This window comes from Alligator mississippiensis, chromosome 2, assembly GCF_030867095.1.
Source record: "Alligator mississippiensis isolate rAllMis1 chromosome 2, rAllMis1, whole genome shotgun sequence".
NCBI classification, from domain to species: domain Eukaryota; kingdom Metazoa; phylum Chordata; order Crocodylia; family Alligatoridae; genus Alligator; species Alligator mississippiensis.
Genome location: NC_081825.1, coordinates 128,163,596 through 128,185,119, shown reverse-complemented (window position 1 = coordinate 128,185,119; position 21,524 = coordinate 128,163,596). Strand labels below are relative to the sequence as shown.

General features: G+C 44.7%; 1 protein-coding gene across 1 annotated transcript; it reads right to left on the bottom strand.

Annotated features, from left to right (window-relative positions):
- Positions 1-1,689: 1,689 nt before the first annotated feature.
- CASP6 (caspase 6) lies at positions 1,690-21,192 on the bottom strand. Its single transcript, XM_006275635.4, has 8 exons — positions 21,089-21,192; positions 17,248-17,283; positions 16,546-16,588; positions 10,425-10,571; positions 7,675-7,751; positions 7,096-7,271; positions 5,552-5,711; positions 1,690-4,762 (listed from the first exon to the last, which is right to left on the bottom strand). Exons 1-8 carry the CDS (start codon positions 21,117-21,119, stop codon positions 4,524-4,526), a joined length of 909 nt encoding a protein of 302 aa, XP_006275697.3. The 5' UTR covers positions 21,120-21,192; the 3' UTR covers positions 1,690-4,523.
- Positions 21,193-21,524: the final 332 nt, after the last annotated feature.

The window sequence follows — 21,524 nt, the reverse complement described above, 5'->3', positions numbered from 1 at the left end:
ACAACCCGATGTTTCTACCATCTGCTATTTTCCTCAGTCAGTCTGTATTGTGTATTAATATTAAACTTGACATGCATGCTCATCTTTTGGCAGCTAAAGAATAGGGCTGTGCGAAGCTTCGGTAGCCAATTCGATCTGGAGGTGATTTGGCCCAATTCAGGGACCAAATCCAAATTGAATTGGGAGACCAATTAAAAGCTCTGAATCAATTTGAAGCATCCAAATTAATTCGGAAAAGACTGGGCTGCTTTGGAGATTCGGCCATAGACTAAACAGGCAGCTGAAACAGCTGCCTCCAGCTGGTAAGTCTGTTGGGGTTGGAGGAGGGAAGGCACATGGGGAAGGGAGGGATTGGGACTGGGACAAGCTGCCCAGCTGGGGAGGGAGGCGGGGGGCCACAGGATGCGGGCGCGGCGCGCTCAAGGCAGAGGGGGGCAAGCTGCAGCCGCATCTCGCGACCCCCCGCACTGGCTGGCATACGGGGACAGAGCAGAGCCCCCGCTCCCAGCACTGATGTGGGCGCGGTAGCACTGGGAGTGGGGGCTATGCCCTGCTGCCACCCGTAGAGAGTCGCATCTGCATTGTGCCCCCCCTCCCCCTCCAGCACCAGCTGGGAAAGCGGCAGCAGGGCAGAGCTCCTGCAGCTCCCCCTGCCAAGGCAGAGGCAGGCACAGCCAGAGGAGCCATGGGAGAAGTGCCCATGGCTACCCAGCCTGGCCCCATCCCCAGCCCAGCCTCTTGGCACGGTGTAAAAAAGGCCCGCACTCACCGGCTTTGGCAGTGGTGATCAGGGTCTCTGAGGGCTTGTGGCAGAGCCCCCTCATGGCACAGGTGCAGTGTGGCTCGGCAGGGTGCCACACACTGTCTGGGAGCCTGGGCAGCTCCAGTAGTCACCCGGAGCCTGGCACAGCTGAAGGAGCCACAGGAGAACCTGCAGCTGCCAGCTGTGCCTGCCTCTCCCTGGCCAATCTAAATCTCCTCGAATCAGCGCCGAATCTTCTGAAGCCGATTCAATTGAATCGATTCAGGACAGTGATCCAAATCTCATCGCTGTCCTCCAAATCAGTCGAACCCAAATCGAATACTTCCCTATTCACACAGGCCTACTAAAGAACATATTGGTACCTAGTTCCCCGAGAAGCCCGACTCTAAACAGATAATGCTGTTTCTGAAATAAGACTGGCATGCATGACAGCATATTAGAATAGGAGGCTTTCAAATTTACTGACACACTGTCAGGGAAAAAATTATAATCAAGCAGAGTAGATATCAATATTTGATCACTGAAGACTTCCATATTTCTAAAGTAATGTTTCCACTGGAGACTGTCAAGTTACTTAAATCACCTTTTAACTGAGCTAATTCAGGCATCAGAAATGGAGCTCAGTGCAGGTTAACTTACCCTAAGAAGCTGACAAGTCTACTCAGCATTGTTTTCAAGTAACTTCAGATTGCAATCTTTTTGTTACTTTTATCTGAAGAAAAGGCACAGGAAATTGTGGGGGAGGGGTTGGCTTGGATTATAAAAAGAATATAATTTGAAATTAGTCTTCTCTGGGTTGTAAAAAGAATATAGCTATCGTGTAAGTGAAAGGAGATCTATATTATATAGTCATTTTTCTGATTACAGCTGCAGTCTAATGTTGACGGATAAAGTACCAGTCCAGTAAGGAAGAGCCCAAACACAGCTTGTTTTTAAAATGTAGATGTATCACAAATCATATCACAAATTATACAAGTTGGAAGCCTAGAAAAACAAACTGCGCATACACTGTAAAATGTATTAAAATATTTGTGAAGATACAGAAAAATTCCCACAGATGAACATTACTTTCATTCTCAGGAAACTGTTCTGTCAGTGCAAAAAAAAAAAGCAAATGCAGTTTTGAGAATCCGTGAAAAATTACAAAATGCATCATAATTAGAAAAGTAGACAACAAGAAACTATTCAAGCACTAGCCAAACAGTGATTTACTGATTTCCATCTTCGGAACGTATGGCTCCCATCTACATAGTATCTGAATGCCTCACACTACTAGTACATGGAAGTCGTTATTACAACGATTGTTTTCAAATTCCCTGAGACTGCTATTGCTACAATGATTTATAAAAAGTATTGCTTTGCTAAGTCTGAAATCTGATCCCAACATTCATCTTGTAGAGCAGTGGTTCCCAAACTCTGACAGATTGTGCAGCACCAATTTAAAATGATACAACCTTAAGTACCACCAGCAAATCTTTGTCATATAAAGTAATGATTAATAATCTGCTAACACATACCACTGGCAAGTTATCTGCATACCATTGGTGGTATGTGTACCACAGATTGGGAATCGCTGTTGTAGAGGAAGATTCATGGTTTCAATTAGGGGTGCACCAATATATTGGTTGGCTATTGGATCCGCATCAATAAAAGGAGAAATTATGTTATTGGCTTTTTTTTGGTTGTTGTTCCCAATAATTACAGCCACATGCCTGGAGCACCATGGCGAGTGCAAGTCTGGTCCCTGTGCTCTGCTGCTGGCCTGAGCCCTGGCAGACTACAGCAAGCAGTTTGGGGGTGGGGGGGGCGCAGTGCTGGGGAGCAGTCCCAGGGCACCGTGCTCAGCAACAAAAGGACTGTTACTGGCTCCCACTTCTGCTACCATGGCAATGCTGCACACGCAGTAGGGCCCTGAGTGCTGGGGCTGCTGCAGAGGCACTGGGATATCCATGGGCAGGGTAAGGTATGTTTGAGGGATGCTCCACTGTGCTGAGCACCGGATGCCTTTGCAAAAGCGGTTTCTCCCCAGCAGCTGTGGGAGCTCGGCTGCATGGGGCTCACCAACACTGAGGCAGCGGTGTGCTCGGGCCCTGAATGTGCTCAACGCCACTGTCTGTGCAAGAGTCCGCCCAACTTACCTGGGATGGCAGCACAGGCTGTGCAGGAGCAGGGCTGTGGGTAGGAGCCATGGGCAAGGAGGCAACGTGTGGAAATAAGGTGGTCACCGCCTTCCTCATGAAGGGCCAAAGCAGGGAGGCATGTGTGTTAAAAGTGCAAAACAAACAAAAATGGTTTATGTGACAGGGAACCCTGACCCTGTCACGAGGAAGAAGGTGCGCCCCCATAAGGCCAGAACCTTCTGGGCACGGAGGGCTGGTGAGGAAGGGGTTAACTGCTGAACTGGGACGGCTAGTCAGCTGACCGGAAGAGGCAGGACTATAAAAACCCTGGGTTGAATGGCTTTAAAAGGGGGTCAGCAGCCGAAGGGGAAGCAGTGCCTCTGAGAGCTCCAGGAAGAAGTCTGGGGAGCGGTCCATGGCAGGAAGGGGGAAGCTATGGAAGCCCCTGTGAGATGACAACTGCGTCCACAACCAGGACTGTAGCGGGCGGCGCAGAGCCAAGACTCAGAGAGTTCACGTAAGCTGACCTGCTGCATTGATTAAGCACGTGCAGTTATTCTTCTTCTTCTTATTATTATTATTTTGTGATTATTGAATAATACCGGAGGTTTGGGTGACGCTATTATTGGAGGAGGCCTAATTTTTGGGGACCCACTCCAGAGTGGAAGCCCCTGTGCCAGTGAGGGCGCAGCTTTTTGGGGGGCACATCCCTGGCGCCAGTGAGGGCACAGCTTTTGGGGGCATAGACCCCAACACCAGTGAAGGCACAGCTTTTGTGGGGGGGGGCACAGCCCCGGCACCAGTGAGACGCAGAGTGCAACAGGGCTGCGGAAAGCCTGAGAGCCAGTAAGGGCGCAGCTTGGGACACAAACCCCGGCACTCAAAGGACAATCTTAAAAAGGCCGGGGAGGCCTGGTGCACCTGGCGGGTGGGCGCAGGTATATTGTTTTGTTTTGCTTGGACTGGTGGGGTCGCGTGCTGGTTTTGAACTTGCGGCCCCCCTCGTTGTGGGGCCGGCACCTGTGCCTCTGGGCCAGGGAGTGCCGTGCTCCAGAAAGGAGCAGAAAAGGGGGCCACGAGCCTCCAGGCACTGGAAGGAAAAGCTAGAGCCTCAGAGTCGAACCCTGTGTGGTGGGTTTGGATGGGGAGGCCTAGCTAGAGAAAAAGGCGTCAGGCCATCCTAGGAGAGACCCCAACGTATCCAATATAATAGGCAGTCTCCTGCTCACATAATAATTTCCATCAAGACGTGGCAGGTGAGATTAGGGCGGGACAGAAGAATTCCAAGAGGGCTTCAAGGGCGCCCCACATAAGACGCAGATGACCAGGAAGATGGCGCTGGGGAGGGCAACCTGTTACAGTTTATTTATGTCAATAGTTTAAAATGCCTTGCACTATTACTAAATATCAGTTATCGGATGGGTATCGGCCAGTATGGCTGGTTAATTATCAACTATTGGTACTGGCCAAGGAAATCTTTATCAGTGCACCCCTAGTTTCAATAACTGTGCAGTTCTGTAACTGCAGTGAAAAACAGTATAACCGTTCACCCAGTGTAAATTAAGATTAACAAGAAGAAATATTTTTCATGTTTTGGAGTAAACTATAAAATGAGATGTAGCTCTCACTGCTACACATCTCTACTTGGATTTTGGAGGAAAGTACAACTTTCTAGTCAGCATGGAAGCAAAACAAGGAATCTGCTTCTTGCCTATTGCACTATGGTCTCTGCACATATCTACTTTGCGATGAGATACTTTCCTGTTAACCAGAGTGAGAAGTTCCGTGAACTCCAAGGACGAACCATAATGTCGCACCATCTCACATAAGTCTTGAATGTACCAGGAACCATTTATAGTTTCACGATGAGAATAGTAACCTATTGCAGAACAAACACACAGGACTGCGCTTAATTTTAATAAGACTAAAAATGTCAACCAACACCACATTCAGGATTCAGGACTCATTATTCATGACTTTTCTTATAGACTATATGAATATATTTTAAATATACACCTCTGCCTGTCTTACGTGATGTTGGATACTTAAGTCTCAGAGATGAAAACAGCAACTTGGAAAATCTGCATATTAAAAAAAAAAAATTCAGCTCTGAAATTATTGGTCAATGGTATTCTATTTCTGTCAAGAGTGATTTCAGTGGTGTTCCAATAAGAATATTGTATTATTCATTCTTCATGCTTTGTAAATGATTGAAAAGTTTAGCTGAGTGGAACACTGATCCTATAGCAGAAAGCTTTTTAAGTTCACTCACTACTGAATTACAGCAGAGCAGGTGGAACTGGGACAATAATGCATTATCACTGAGAGCATCCAGACAAATGTGTGGGAGCTTAAAAAAAAAAAAAAATCGCATGAATCCAGAAACGCTAAAGAACTTTTGCTGCTGAGGTAGCTCAGTGGCCAGGATACAACTGGAATATTTTATAATAAAACTACTTTTCAAATGGACATATTTAATTATTTTGCCACTGTCTGACAGGTACAGTGCCAACAATGCAGATGTAGAAAGCAGCCAGCTAGTGAGCTTTACTGGCTGCAGGAGTGAAGAAACTCTGGAAAGTTACTACATTCAGTAAAGTTGCACTGATACAGGTGTAAGACGCCCACAAATGAATTCTAGAAATTTAAATGCAAAATAATGCTTTACCTTCAGCAACAGAGTAGCACATTAGAAAGTCTGCACCAGCAGGTAATGTATAGACACCAGCTGCATCTACTTCAGTTATGTTGTTGTCTGACTCTTCTAAAGTATAGTCCACTGCATCCTGAACATAAACTGCCTCATCGTGTTTATCTCCACGACATGCCTAACAGTGGGGAAAAAGTTAGATCTTAACATCTGCAAAGTAAATCTAAGCTATTACAAAACAACTCAAGAGTAGTCTCTCTCATTTCCCAAAGTGGTTCTTGCTCACAACCATGAATTCAGGAATAATGACCTTTATTCTATTTTGTACATACCAGAGACTTTCATTGTTAGGACAGGCTGGTTAATCAGCAGTGTCAACTGAGTATCAAAACACAGTGGACACCACACTTGGTTATTCTCAAAGTTTTACTAAGAGTAATGTAGTGTGCTTTCACAGGAGTTTTTGATGGGTAAGGAGCAGATTGAATGAACATGTACACCCCCACGGGAGAAGCCAGCAAAAGATGCTGGTACTGTCAGTGAAGCAGAAGGGCCTAAGTAAAAGGGCAAGAGGAGGAAACTCTCTCAGGCAGGTTGGCAACCTATGGCCCACAGGCCAGAACCAGCCTGTGGAGCCAAAACAAAATTTCATCACCGAAGTCTACACTATTTCAAAAGGAGGTGGAACAGCACGGTATTGATGTTTTTGAGCTGTAAGTTAATTCTTACCCTAAAATCAATTACACAGTTTCTTTCAAGTGTCTAGTTTGCTTTATGGGTGAGTCTACAGTGGCAAAACCTTCTATTTGGATCATCCAGTTGAGGAGCTAGGTTTTACCCATGCTTGCTGGCCTTTCCTTTACTCTATAAAATCCAAAATGGAGCTTATCTTTAAGATGAAATAACAGGCAGTTTGCTTCAGGGAGAGCCTCTGTGCCTGAAGGAGGTTTCACACCTAGAAAAGGAAAGTTTTTTAAATGGTTCTACCACAGGAATGGCAACTTTGAGCTGAAGCCAGGACTGCTGCAATCAGTCTCCTGGCAGGTCCTAGCCACTGCCACTTATTAAAGTTACATTTACCAATTCCAACCCAATCTTAGTGCAACATGAGGTTGCAGGTATCTTGTACTAAGAGGCCAGAAGCCAATGTACTACAGGGCTCAAATTCATTGTTTTATGCAATGAAATTTTAAGCAAAGATTAGAGCAGAACAAACTCCACTCATATCTCAAACAAGCCTGGGAGGGAACCACGTAGGCGTGTAGATAGAGTTAGTGGACTTTTCCCATTCAGTCTTCACTCTTCCTAAACCTGGCAGAAGATAGCAACAAGCAAGCAGAAACAAGGTGGAGGCCACCTGCACCTCCAAAAACCGATGGTAATGTCTTCTTTGCTGCTGATTGGTCATTTATGTTGCCTGGTCTTTATTTGAGCAAATTTTCATTCTCAAATTAGTGAAGTTTATTCCAGGATATACAACTGTCACCTTTTACATAGAAGAAAATTCAAAAAGAACTGACTTCTGTATCATAGTAAGAATGGTGCAAGAACAGGTATCTTACCTGAATTATAAATATCTTAGGTTTTCCTACTAGGCTTGGGCATTTGTCTCCTCGGAACATGTTTGTCATCATCTGAATTTTAATTTTAGCATCATAGGCATACACATGATCATCTTCACCATGGCTTAGGAACACACACACAAAGCAGTCTGCATCACTGTGGTCATCCACTGACACTGAAAGAGAGAAGCAGTATTTAGAATGTGTATGAATTTATTATGTTTATGAACCCCAACAGAAAGGGGTCTCAAACACCCAAAGCAGCAAGCAGAAGCACTAAGCTACGTTTTGTTATCTCTTTTTTCAGGGTTTTAAGTAGGGCAGAAAGTATCTCATTTAGGTACCACCTAGGATCTAGTCCTTAGTACTATTTTTTGTTAGTCACAGAGACATCTTGGTTATTTCAATATGAAATGTTTATGAAATGAAGAAGCAGCTCCAATTAGTACAAAAGAATATATAATAGGACTTCTTCACCGAAAGCCAGCATTGTAGGTTAAAGTGAATTTTAACCATGATGGAGGAAATCAAACATAGAATATCTCCTGTAGATAGAAAGAGACGTATACAGTTCCCTACCTTCAGAAATGTTCTGCAACACTTCTTCTACTTTTAGGTCATCAAAGCATTTGACTTCAAATCCAAGGTTTGTCAAACTGTCATTAAATACAGCAGCATTAGTAAACATCCTTTACAAATTATACTAAAAATGCCACTTGATTTTTACTCCCTTTGGAATTTTTTTTGTGAAAACAGATTTTTCTTTTTCGTGTAATAGCATCTAAACACTATAGCCCAAAGTGCCTTAAAAAGGTGTAGAGCTATAAGAAATGCCATTTACAAAATGAAAATGTTCTTATGCAACAGAAATTTTCATAAGGAGAAACATAAAATGCATAGTCGAGCTACCCCTACAAGGACATGTGTTAACATCTCACACCAAACAAAACATTTTGCTACCAAAACATTTAACTTGGATGTTTTCTCCTTTTCATATAACTAAAAACCAAGAGGGCTCAATTTGGGATGTGGTTCCCCACCTCCTTCCCTCCCATGAGGCTAATAAACAGGAATTGCCAAAGGGTGAACTTCAAATCATGCCCTCAAAGAGAGAAGTAGAGGATTCTGAGAATATGGCACTTGCATTGCAGATAGTGCTCAGGGGGATGTGTGCACTCACTTGCCCTGTGAACTCTGTGATGAAATCAAACCCATGTAACTGCCTACTTTTAAGATCTCAGATCAATACCAGCTTAGCCTGTGCTGTTCCTAGGGTGGCCACCATAGAGGATGTTCTGGTTTTCTGCTACTCTGTCCTCTATTGATAAAAAACCCTCTATTTTTTTCTTTTCTCTTCAAGAGAAAAATAAAGGACATAAAGGCATTCGGTTTTGTATCAATAGAGGACAGAGAACAACCCGACTGTCCTGTATGATGGCCACCCTAGCTGTTCCCCTTTTGACAGCATGCTCTATTTAAATCAAGGATGGGCAAAATGGTAGATCTACCCAGCAGCTGAACTCCATTTCCCAGCAGAACCTGCCCGCGTTGCTGAAGCTGGTTTCTATGGAGACCCCAGCAGTGAAGGGCCAGGGTTTCCATGGAGACAGGCCCCAGCAGCACTGGCAGGGAGTGCAGCTGGGCAGGGAGCTGTTCCACGGCGGGGCTGTCACCGCTGCTGTCACCCCCACAAGATCGCAGCTCCCTGCCCAGCTGCGCACCCTGTCAGTGCTGCTGGGGCTGGTCTCCATAGAAACCTAGGCCCTGCGCTGTCACAGCGCTGCTGCTGCAGTCTCCATGGAAACCAGCCACAGTAACATGGACAGGGGTTGTTGAGAAACAGAGTGCCATGGGCCTCATCTGGCCTGTGGCCTGGACTTTGCCTGTCCCTGATTTAAATGCATAGCTACAAGACTGAAAGAAGATTGTGTGCTTACGTTTAACTTTGGGTAAGACAATACTCATGGACACATTCAGCGCTGTGATACTAGCAACCTTGGAAACAACTAATTCCCCTGTATTTTTGAGGCTTCAAATGATCAGCTTTAAGGCTACTATTGGAAGCTTTGAAAATGAAGGCCTACAGTCAGTTTTATGATTGCTTGACAGGTGCTTTTCCTTCACAGCTTCTGGCCCAGGTAATAAGGAGTTAGGTATAAAGTAGGCAGTTATAGTTAGTAGCATTTAATTAAATGGTGTGCAATTAACCTAATGGGTACTCAGTGGAACTGAAAGATACTATGCACTTAAGCAGTTTATGTATTTAACACACAGTGATAACCCTTGTTTATTATAATGTAAGCAGTAGGCAACACATTGGGACTGGCATTATGTGGCTAAGTGATTTATGCATTTATCTGCTTTAAGTAAGTACAGTGCATTGCTTGCTCCTACTGGATAAAATAGAGTTTGTTATGGAACTGCACTCACTGCAGACGGGCTAGAGGGTTTGCTATCAATTCTTCTGAGGCACACGACAGTCTCGCTACTATATTCGATAATGCTGTCAGTGACTTTAGATCGTGTGTACCTTCCAGTCTGGATTATCACTTAATGTCACAAAACTTTGAAAAAGTATCTACAGGATGTGAAAAAAAAAATCTAATTAGATTGCTATGCTGAACCACAAACAATGCCCCTGCTATAGGAGCTTGTTACCACCACATCCTGGTTTCTAGTTTACACTTACTGTGGTTCTCTAAGAGATGCAGGAATGTGTAAGGCTAACTTATTTCCTAAGTCTCTGTCCATAAGCTGCTAAGTTATTACTATTGCCTATTCAGAGTTGTGCTGCTGAGATAAGACATGTATGCAGCCAGCTTGGCTAGAATGTACTGAAGTACTGTTACCAAGCAGTATTATGCCTGCCTTTAGGCCTCTCTTCCAGTCTGTGATTTTACAGTCAAGTTGCTTTATCTTTCCAGATTAAGTACTGATAATGCAGGTTTTAATTTTTCGCCTTAAGATACTGCTATTATTTTTCTAATTGGGTTAAACTATAAAATGAAATGAAAATGAGACCTCCACGTCAAGTCCTCCCCTCCCTACTTATGGCTGCCTATACCTCAGCCTGTTGTTGGAGGGTCTGATCCTAGTCCCATGGTTTCAGTAGGAGTTCTGCCTATACCTTCAATGGAAGCAAGCTCTTAACCCTCTTAATCATGAGCTATCCTGGGCAAGAACTTCTATTTGGCAACTGTATCTACAAAATGATTTATTCTAGACCTGCTGATATAACCTGGCCTGCCATATCATTTCAAATTTAGATTCTTTTATTTCATTTCTTGTTTTAAATAAAAACTCTTTTTTACAGCAATCAAATATCTTACCTGCGCTTCAGATTCTCTTTGTCTGCAAATGTCCCACGTCTATCTGGCAGCGTTAAATGCCAGTTGAAACGTTCATGATTGAAGATCAAAGCAAGACCTCTTCTCTTGTGGTTCATTTTGTATTGTGCTGCTGGATCTAACTGTTGCCTGTTGTTACAAAGAATATTAATTTGCTTATGTATGGTCAGAGGTCAAGACTTTAAAAAATAATTAATGATTTGAGGTACTTAATTAAAAATCCATTTTAGTAGCCAGATTTTTAAAAGGGAAGCCCTCGGTGTTTTTTTAGAAACTAGGTCCCTATAAAACAACAGAAGTTAAGCAGTCAAAAAAAAAAATCACTTGTCACTTTTGAAAATCTTGGGAACATGAAATAAGTTACTTGAAAGCTCCTGAAAGAGCTAGCTGTTGCTGATAAAAGCCAATATATTCATAGTGTGTTTTGTTTGGACTGTCCTCTGTTCAGAAGCTTCCTGACAGAAGTCTAACTCAGTTTAGTAACCAAGCATTCAGTATAATAAATAAAATCCACTTTATTCTTTTAGTCAGACTTATTTTAACTCAGTACTGCTTGGATACATTTAGGTTTCTTAAAATTCCAGGGGGGCAATTTATCATTCTCTTCCAAGAAAAGTTACTGAAATCTAAGTAAATTCCAGCATAGTGAAAACACACTGTTGTTAGTTATAGGTCAGCAACAGCCAGCATCACTATGCTCAGTACTCAGAAAAAAGATCAGGAAAATGAGCATGTCCCTCCTCTTTTTTTTTTTTTTTTTTTTCAACCAACAGTTAGGAACTTTGGGCACCTATACATGTGCAGTGAGGTTGCTCCAACACACTTTAATTATGGTGTGTCAGAGCAGACTTGATTAATTGAGTCTGCTGGAGCATAGTACTTACCATGCAGACTCCAGCATTGCATGTATCAGCGTCCTTGTGCTGAAAAATGGCGGCAGGGGCACTTTAACTAAAGCTTGTTCAATGAGTTTTAGTTAAAGTGCCCCTGTTTCCATTTTTCAGTGTGAGGATGCTGATACACATGACACTCTACATGCTTTACTTAGGGCAGCTCTTGGAGCCGCTCTAATTAAAGCACCTCCCCCCCCCCCCCCCCCCCCCGGAGCATGTGTATAAATGCCCCTAGGGACTTTTTATGACCCTCACTTGAGTTCCATGTGTGCTCTTTGTAAAATCTGTATCTCCTCAAAAAGCTTCACAGTATCTTAGAAAATATAAATAATAATAGAAGCAAAACATAACGTAAAAAAACCCCACTACTTTGTGAAGGACTTTCGTCAGAAGCTAGTCAAGGAAAATAATTACAGAAGAGCTATGCTCTTCAAATACATGCAATGAACTGCTATCATCAAATGCTCACTAAAAAGAGCACACAGTACTCTGAAAACTGGGACCAAAAGTAAACATATCAGAGACGAAAAAGCAGCCCTACCCTGCCAAAAGTAACTACTAGGGATAGAGCTAACTCCAGGGCAGTGCAACCGGACCTTGGCTGCCACAGCTGTCAACTCTTGCTTACCAGCAGTACTGTATGACATGACCTAGTGCTAAGTCATTGCTGCCTGCTTCTTTTTAGCTGCTGCTTCCTACACTGCTACCTCCAAGAGGGAGCAGAAAAATCCAATTCATAAACTGACTGAATTCCATTTTATGCAGTTATGTTGTTTGACTCCTCTACTACTCCAATTGGAAAGCTGTTCCAGTACCTCGCTGTCCTCGTGGTCAGCAACCCGCTTCCAATTTCCAACCTAGTATTCAGGGCAGTTCAAACTTGTTTAAAAATGTTCCATCATTTTCCTTTTGTTTAAGTAGCTCCTTTGCCCTGATGTATTTATAGACAGCAGTCCCCTCTCACTTTCCTTTTCACTAGGATAAGTAAGTGAAGCTCTTTTGTCTCATTGTAATACAGGCTCTCCAGTCCCTCAGTCATCCTCCTAATCCTTTTCTGTATGTTTCAGTTCATTTTTCTTACCCATGGGCGACAAGAACTGTACACAATATTCCAGATTTGGTCTCACCAATGCTTTGCACACTTTACTTCATATATACAAAAATATTATATATGCGTAGATCTAGTAACCTCTTGGATAAAGCAAATGTATAGAAATATACATATACTACTGGTTCTAGCAATTCAAACAGGTTTGCAATTAAAATTGCAAGGGGAGGAGCTGGACTGGGAATTTTCGGGCCAGCTTGCAGAGGCACTTAAGGCAAGGGATGTAGTTGTCATGGGTGATCTAAATCACCCGGACATCTGCTGGGAGGAGCAGTCAGCCAGGTCGGACCATTCCAGGAGGTTCCTGGCCAAGATACAGGACCTCCACTTAACCCAGGAGGTGCACAGTCCCACCAGAGGAAATGCCCTATTGGACCTGGTCCTGGTAAGGGGGCTCCAGGTCCTTGACCACCTGGGTAACAGCGATCATCGCTTGCTGGAATTCATCATCCAGCGCAGGGTGACAAGGGCCTGCAGCAAGGCGGTAGCCCTAGACTTCAAGAGGGCCAACTTCAACGAGTTGAGATTGGTGGGAGAGGCACTGGGGTTCTTGAGGGCAGAGGAACTCAGTGCCCAAGATGAGTGGTTGTTCCTTAAGGAGATGATACTCAGGGCCCAAGGGGAGATGATCCCAACAAGAAGCAAGGGAGGCAAGAGTGCCCAAAAGCCTCCCTGGCTCACCAAGGACGTCTGAGAATGCCTGGTTGCCAAAAAGGCAGCGTACACCCAGTGGAAAGGGGGGCCTATCTCCAAAGAGGAGTATACCTCTGCTGCTCGGGCCTGTAGGGGGGCTGTTAGGAAAGCTAAGGCAGACATAGAGCTAGGACTAGCGTCCAAGATCAAAGATAATAAAAAGTCCTTTTTCAAGGACAAGGGAGGATGAAGAAGGCACCGGGAAACGTGGGGCCCCTGCAAGATACGCTGGGCAATCTGGTGGTTGCACCAGAGGAGAAGGCAGACCTCTTTAACAAATTCTTCACCTCCATTTTCTTGTGCAGGGACCGGGACTACCCCACTGGGATTCAAGACGGACTCGAGGGGAACGCCTCCAGACCTAAGGTTGAGGAGGACCAGGTTAGAGTGCTTCTGGAGGGGTGGACGTGTTCAAATCAGCGGGTCCAGATGCTCTCCACCCCAGGGTGTTGAGAGAGCTAGCAGGGGTTATTGCAGGGCCCCTGGCACGGCTTTACAAGTGCTCGTGGTGCTCAGGCCAGGTGCTAGATGATTGGAAGATAGCCACTGTGGTCTCCATCTTTAAAAAAGGGAGGAGGGAGGACCCGGGCAACTATAGGTCCGTCAGTCTTACCTTAATCCTGGGGAAACTCTTTGAGAAGATCATCAAGGAACACATCTGTGATGGGCCGGCATCAGGGATGATGCTCAAGGGCAACCAGCATGGTTTCATTAGGGGCAGGTCATGTCAGATCAACCTGATTGCCTTTTACGATCAGGTCACAAAAGCATTGGATGCATGTGTCGCCGTGGATGTAGTCTTTCTGGACTTCAGCAAGGCCTCTGACGTTGTCGACCACCCCATCCTCATTAAAAAACTAGGCGACTGTGGCATCAATGCCTACATAGATGAATTGCAAACTGGCTGAAGGGTCATACTCAGGGTGGTGGTGGACGGGTCATATTCGACCTGGGGGGAAGTGGGCAGTGGAGTCCCCCAGGGCTTGGTCCTTAGGCCTGCACTGTTCAATTTCTTTATCAGCGATTTGGACGACGGGGTAAAAAGCAACCTGTTTAGATTTGCTGATGATACCAAAATTTGGGGTGAGGTGGGCACGCTAGTAGGGAGGGAAAGACTGCAGTAAGACCTGGATAGGTTGCAGGGGTGGGCTAACAAAAACAGGATGTGTTTCAATACTGACAAGTGCAGGGTGCTGCACTTGGGCAGTAGTAACCAGCAGCACACTTATAAGATGGGAAACTCCCTTCTTGAGAGCATGGAGGCAGAAAGGGATCTTGGAGTCATTGATGAACATGGGCCCAAGATGAACATGGGCCGACAATGCAAGGTCACGGTCCGCAGGGCTAACCGGACCCTATCGTGCATCCACAGGTGCATCTCAAGTAGGGCCAAGGAGGTGATCCTCCCCCTCTACACGACACTGGTCAGGCCACAGCTGGAGTACTGTGTCCAGTTCTGGGCGTCCCACTTCAAGAGGGATGTGGACAACATTGAGAGGGTCCGGAGGAGGGCCACCCGCATGATCCGGGGACAGCAGGGCAGACCCTACAATGAGAGGCTACGGGACCTGAACCTGTTCAGCCTTCACAAAAGAAGGCCGAGGGGGAACCTGGTGACTGTCTATAAACTCACTAGGGGGGATCAGAAGGGTTTGGGGGAGACCTTGTTTCCCCTAGCGCCCCCCGGGATAACAAGGAATAACGGCCACAAGTTATTGGAGAGTAGGTTTAGATTAGACATCCGTAAGAACTACTTCACAGTTAGGGCGGCTAGGATCTGGAACCGACTTCCAAGGGAAGTGGTGCTGGCTCCTACCCTGGGGGTCTTTAAGAAGCAGCTCGATGCCTGCCTGGCTGGGGTCATTTGAGCCCAGTTTTCCTCCTGCCCAGGCAGGGGGTCGGACTTGAAGATCTACAAGGTCCCTTCCAACCCTACTTCTATGATTCTATGAAAATATTGTGAGCTGTTTTACATATAACCAAAGCCATTTGAGTCTTGGAATATGACTCAAAAAACTGAAAGGCAATTATAATGAGGAAGAAGATAGACTATTTTTTTTTGGCCATAACAAACATAACTAGGAGCAATGATCTCAAACTGCAACAGAGGAAATTTAAGTTGGAAATTAGGAAGAACTTTTTAGCTACAAGGGTAGTCAAGCATTGGAACAGGCTACCTTGAGAAGTTGTGGAATCTCCATCCCTGTAAATTTTCAAGGTTGGACAGACACTTGCCTGGGCTAGTTTAGCCAGGGATGATCCTACTTTGAACAGAGGCCTGGGCTAGGTGACTTTGTTGGATCTCTTTCAGCTTTGCTTTCCTATGACCCAATTATCTAGTAGATTTATATAAATAATTCACAATTTGTTGGTCATCTCTCACTCCTTGGATTGTGGTGACCTCCAATCAAATTTCCACTCTATGACTTGAATGTCTGGAAAGCACTTAGCACACAGTGGGTACAAACACATTCAAACAAATATCATATGATGCATGTTACTCCTTATATGCATTTCTCACAGAATTTGTTCCAGACATCTTGGCATATGTCTGTCTGGCATCAGCTATATATATATGTATACACACACACACACACATAGTTCCCTTCACTCCTCCATGAAGTTATAATTGGAATTACTATTTAAAATTCAAATAGTCTACTGAAAAATATTGCACTGTCATAATTTCAACAGCTGCTCAATTTCCAAAGAACTGGGTTATGTGGAATAGCCCATGATGTCTGATGTCTCCACTATGGCTCTTATAATACAGTGTTGTGCCTTATATTTGTCTCCCCCATCTATGTTACACCTGATATACAGCAATTGCTTCTTACAAGCTACAGAAAGAGAGTGGTCACCTCTGAGGGCATAGCAATCTCTGTAACAAAAAGTAAAACCAAAGTGCACGGTTCAATCAGTTCCCACTATGGACCTTGGAAACCAACAGCAAAGGACCCTGATCCTCTCTAGTAATGTGGGTTCAAAGGAAAGAGAACTGGAGTTTGCAAGGGCTAGGCTGCCTGTTATGTTCCCATCTCTTCTCCTTTGTCTGCTTTAGTCTATTTTAGATTTAAGCGATTTAGGTCAGAGATCAAGTAGTTTTTCTATGATGTGTATGTATGTACAGAGCCTAGCAGAACAAAATCACAAAGCCAGCCTAGCCTCTGGACACCTTCACAACAGAGTAATGCTTATGCATGTTCCAGTGTTACTCAGGTTTGAGACATCTGTTATGTTAGTGTTTGCTTTGTGGGCGCTCCACTTGGACTCTTACCAGAGACTTAGAAACCCCAACTCATTTAAATAAACGGCTTTTAGTTTTACTTTCCTATTTGCTAGAAGTCTTATCTGCAGGCCTCTGCCATTACCAACATTAGTCATCCTACTTAAAACAAAGATCTTTTACCTTTTATCAAGGGAATCTTTTTCTATAATGTTTTTATCTTCAGCTATAAAAAAGAGAAAAACAAAAGGTGATTGAACTATATCAAGTAAGGGTACATGTAATCAAAAGTATCAAGAGCAAAGTTTCACATGTAAACTTGCCTGTGTATCTATTTGCAAATACACTTGTAAAGTGAACAAGCAACTTATGCATAAGGCAAATGATGAGACATACAGTCCTCCAATTTCTGCTGAAATTTATTTGAGTGCATGATCTTACAGGGGTCACTTCTGGAAGCCATTCTTAACTACAGTCCTAATGAACTAGATTTTTAAAATTGGAAAATATACAAAGGCACACACATTTTACATGTGTGTAATCTTGATTCCCAGCATACAGAAATGATGAACTGAACTGTTTGGTTATTATAGCCTCTTACTGAACTGATCTAGGTGTAACTAACAGGTGAAGTTCAGAAACATGAACACCACTTTCTTTTGCTGAACTGTGCACAATCCACAAGTCATTTTAATATACCCAAAACTCCCACTGAAGTCAGTCAAAGTATTGGGTGCACATGGGAGAGAGGGCTGGACTCATGTGCTAAAGCTGTTAATGATGATTAGGTCCAACTAAGCCCTCTTCCCATCTTATCACACTTGCACATCTCACAATCCTATTTTTCAGCTAGATGCATTATGAGAGCAGAAATCTGCACTGTACCTTGAAATGTTGGGTGACTATCCACCTGGATCTGCCCTGCAATTGGAAAACACAACATCTCTTACTAACATTTGAGTCAGTTAGCAAAAAAAAAAAAATCAGTATCTTTTTATGACATAACACTTTCCCTCATTTATTTTTGTAACAGATCAGCTGAATAGATTTCAGGTACTCAGACAGCATGGGTCTATGCTTATTAACTCCACTTGTGGGGATTTTGTACCCTTTCCTTCACTCCCCACCATCCTAATGGCTAACTATTGAGCCAGTTCAGGTCAATAAAGCCTCATCCACATTACTACTTCCACCCCATTGCTGGGATAGCCTAATGGCAACTCCACTCATGGCAGCACAAGCAGAAGTGTTACTAGCGAACAGGGGTATGTGTTGTAGCTGTGTTGGTCTAAGGGCATAGGCAGACAAGGTTCTTTGGGTAAATCTGGTATCTTTTATTAGACCAACTCAAATAGTTGGAAAAAAAGTCTTCTCTGCAAGCTTTTGGGTATAAATACCCTTTGTCAGGCTGAGGAAGCCTCTGCAGTTGGTGTGTGCTCTTTCTTCCTGGATGGAATGAATAGTAAAGAAGCCAGAGGCTGGTATACATATACTAGAGAACAGATAAGCTAGCTGGCTAGGTTAAATGAAATTAATTAAAAAAAAAAATCAACTTTCACCTGGTCTACATGGGTCATTCCACCACTGAGGTCATGATGTACCAAGCATTCTAGACCAGTGATTCTGAACCAGGGTTCTGCAGCACCTTGGGGTGCCTTGAGATCCTTTGAAAGGTTCTGTGGAGTACCATACAATGTTAATACTGTTAGGTGTGCAAACATGATTCACGGGATAAACCAAAAGATTTCAAGTACGAATCCATAGTGTTAGAGTCATTCTGACCTGTTACAATTTTTATAAATTCTCTGCAACAAAAGAATTGCTTTATTGTTTTTCCACAGTCAAAAAACAAGTGAAAACTAAGAACTGGCATTTTCTGAGGGGGGTCCTGAATCTAATGAGGGGTGTCTGCAGGCTATAAAGGATGAGAACCACTATTCTAGACTAATGGTAGAAGAACCAAAAGTGCAGATGCAGTTTAGCTTAGCAACCACACTTCATCTGCTACTTCCCTTTTGTACAGCTAAGCAAAGACAATGTGTGGGTCTGTGATCCTTTTTTTTCTAATTTTGCCTGTGTTTCTGGAGCTCAGTTTGAAAAGTCTTACTTCACTAAAAATAAAAAAAAAGCCTTACAAATATTTAATTTTCAAACTTGCAGCAGCCTGAAAATGTCAAGTGGCATTTCCTCTTTACTGTCAACCTCTCCAAACAAACATTTAAAAGCATGCCATTTTATAGTGATGGTGGGGGACACTGGACTCATCTCATAATTGACAAGGGAAGCTTAAACGCCCTTCAAGAAAGACTACGCTTACCTGTCCTTAACAATCAATGCACAGATGCTTCCTCAGCCTGACGAAGGGTTTTTAAACCCGAAAGCTTGCTAAGAAAAATTTTCCAACTATTTAGTAGATCTAATAAAAGATATCAGATTTACGCAAAGAACCTTGTCTGCCTATGTCCTTAAACCAACATGGCTACAACCTACACCCTTGTACACAGTGCTCTGGCATTAACAGTCTTGAAAAAGACTGCAACAAGTCAATATTGGCGTGACGGTGCTGTAAACTATGCTTAAGTACAGAGCACTGTGGTGTTAACAGCCCCGTATTGATTAGCTCCAGTCACTTTCAAGGCTTCTATTAACAGCCCTTTGACATCTGTTTCCCCTTTACTTTTTCTAGCCAATTATATATAGCAGTTAGGTACAAAAGACAGTAAGGCTAAACTATACAACAAATCAAGACTATTAAATGTATTACATACAGATCCAGTATGCATAAAAGCAGAGTAGTGGACTTCTTTTCATTCCAGAGGAGAGGGCAGAGTTAGACAAGGGACAGACATTTTTCAAGGGAAGAAGACACAGGTCACAGGAACCATTGCTATTCCAGGTGGACTATGGTAAAATAAGCCTTCCTAGAGGTTTTTTTCTTTTTCTGGGTAGTGTAAGATTACTCATTGGATGTAGACTAAAGCAAACCAAGGAAGACTTTTGGCTTAACCTCTGTAGTTATTATTCAACTGGTTTCTAGTTAGAAAGCTGTCACATTTGGCTTCCTTCTCTCCCCAGTGTACGGAAGCCTCCTGTTGGCCTTAGGTTTTGAAAACTCCAGCTTTCTAAAGAAGGGAGTGAGTGAGCTACCCAATCTGCATTGGGATACAAGAGGATCCATCCAGGTATTGAAGTTCCCTTAAGATGTTTTTGAAAATTCATGTTGTGTGCATGCGCATGTATGTGTATTTTATTACAAGATCTGGAGGTGTCAACGTTCCTTTCATTGATCACCAAAGTGAGCAATCACAGTCTAAGTCAGGGGTGGCATGCCTCAAGTGGCACGGACACCCTCTGTGTGGCATGGGGCACATCAGGGAGGGGACAAGCAGTACAGCAGCAGATAGGGCAGGAAGCAGAAGGCAGAGCAGATCAGACAGGGGACAGAAACAGATTAGGCAGGGGAGGAAAAAGGGAAGGGGATCAGAGTAGTATCAGGGAGGGGACAGGGCTAATTTGTGGGACACCTGCCAAATAGTTTGGCCCCCACTGGTCTAAGTGGATGTAATGACTAGCACACAACATCGGTGTATTTACTCATGCCTAAATTGTTTGCTCCTGCTGAAGTTGAGAAACATTAAAAAAAAAAAATGCAGTGACTCAGTAAGGATGCCCTGAGGACACCCTAAACTGCCAGTTCGGAGCATGCTGGAACGCTTTTATAATGTGACTGCTTGTCAGAGCAAGAGACTGGACTCTGTGTAACAAGTGATAAGAGCAGATAGGATCTCCTATGACTTTCATTTAACATATCGTATTTTGCATATACAATATTCACTTCACCTCCCCAAAAATCAGCTCCCCAAAACCAGGGTGAGTATATTAAGAAAGCTGATCATCTGCCTGGGATAGAAGCATCCTGCTGTGCTTCACAGGCCACAGCGCAGTAGTATTACTATTCAGGCTCCTGAGGAAGTAAATTGACTTAATGGCCCACAGTTCTCCACTCCACAGGTCTTAATGTGGAGTCCTCTCTCCTTTCTGATGCTCCTGATGTTTCACTAATCAAGTCAACCTTTCTCAGGGCAATTTTGCTGTCTGTTAGCTTCTCCTGTTAGCCTGAACAGGAACATAAGGAGAAAAGGGTGGGTGGCTCAGGGTCCTATCTGAATCCGTAACTGAAAAAACTTTTCTTCGTGCCTTCCAAAAACAAGTGTGTATTGTATTTCAGGGCGCGCTGCACACACTACAGGGTGTTGCGGTTTTCTACATACACGATACTACTGGGGCATTTCGTACACCTGAAAAACAATACTGCTTGTTAAACAACCTTTCGAATATTAGCATTTCTGGAGAGTGGGCATGTTCTGGAGCATCCATATATATATATATATATATATATATAAAATACCATGAATATAAACCCAGACCTCTGTATATCGATAGGCAGAAGCAGAGAGGCTAGCTATCTCGACAGCCCACTACCTGGCTCTGCCCGCCGGCCGCGTCCATGCCCCTGCCCATGTCTGCGCCTGCCCCGCTCAGCCTCTGCGCTGCCTCCTCTCCCGCGTCCCCGCCGCCCGCCGGCTCCCAGGGCGCCGGCTCCACCCGCGGCCCCAGCCCAAGGCGGCGGTCGATGGGGCCCGGCCCGGCCTTGGCCTCCCCCGGCCCGCGGGCCCCGCCCGGACAAAGAGGCGCGGGAAGGCGAGATGCGGCCCCCGGTCCCTACCTGCACCGCGCTGCGGCCCTGCACCCGCCATGGCCGCGCCGTGCCTCCAGCCTCGGCCCGGCCCCGTCTCCGCCTCCCTGCACCGCCGGCGCGGGGCGGGCCCCGGGGTTGCCTCCTGCCCTCCCCGCCCGGCCCGGCCCGGCCCGGCCCTGAGGCTCCAGCTCCAGCCAGGCTCCCGCGCGAGTCGTGGGTCCGGCCCCTCAGGGCAGGGTGTGCCCCCGGCCCCCACCCTCCACCACAGCCCGCGACGCCCTCCCAGCGGGCTCCAGGCCCCACGGGCTTTAGCCGCGTTGGTCTGAGCACATAGGCGAGGGGCGCTGGGTAGGCGTCATATTTATGCTTGCCTAGGCTTGGATAGTCTGTCAGATCGCATCTGCCCAAAGCACCTTGCCTGGATATGCACAAAGGAGCAGTTGCAGCCCTGCTGCTCCCTCGC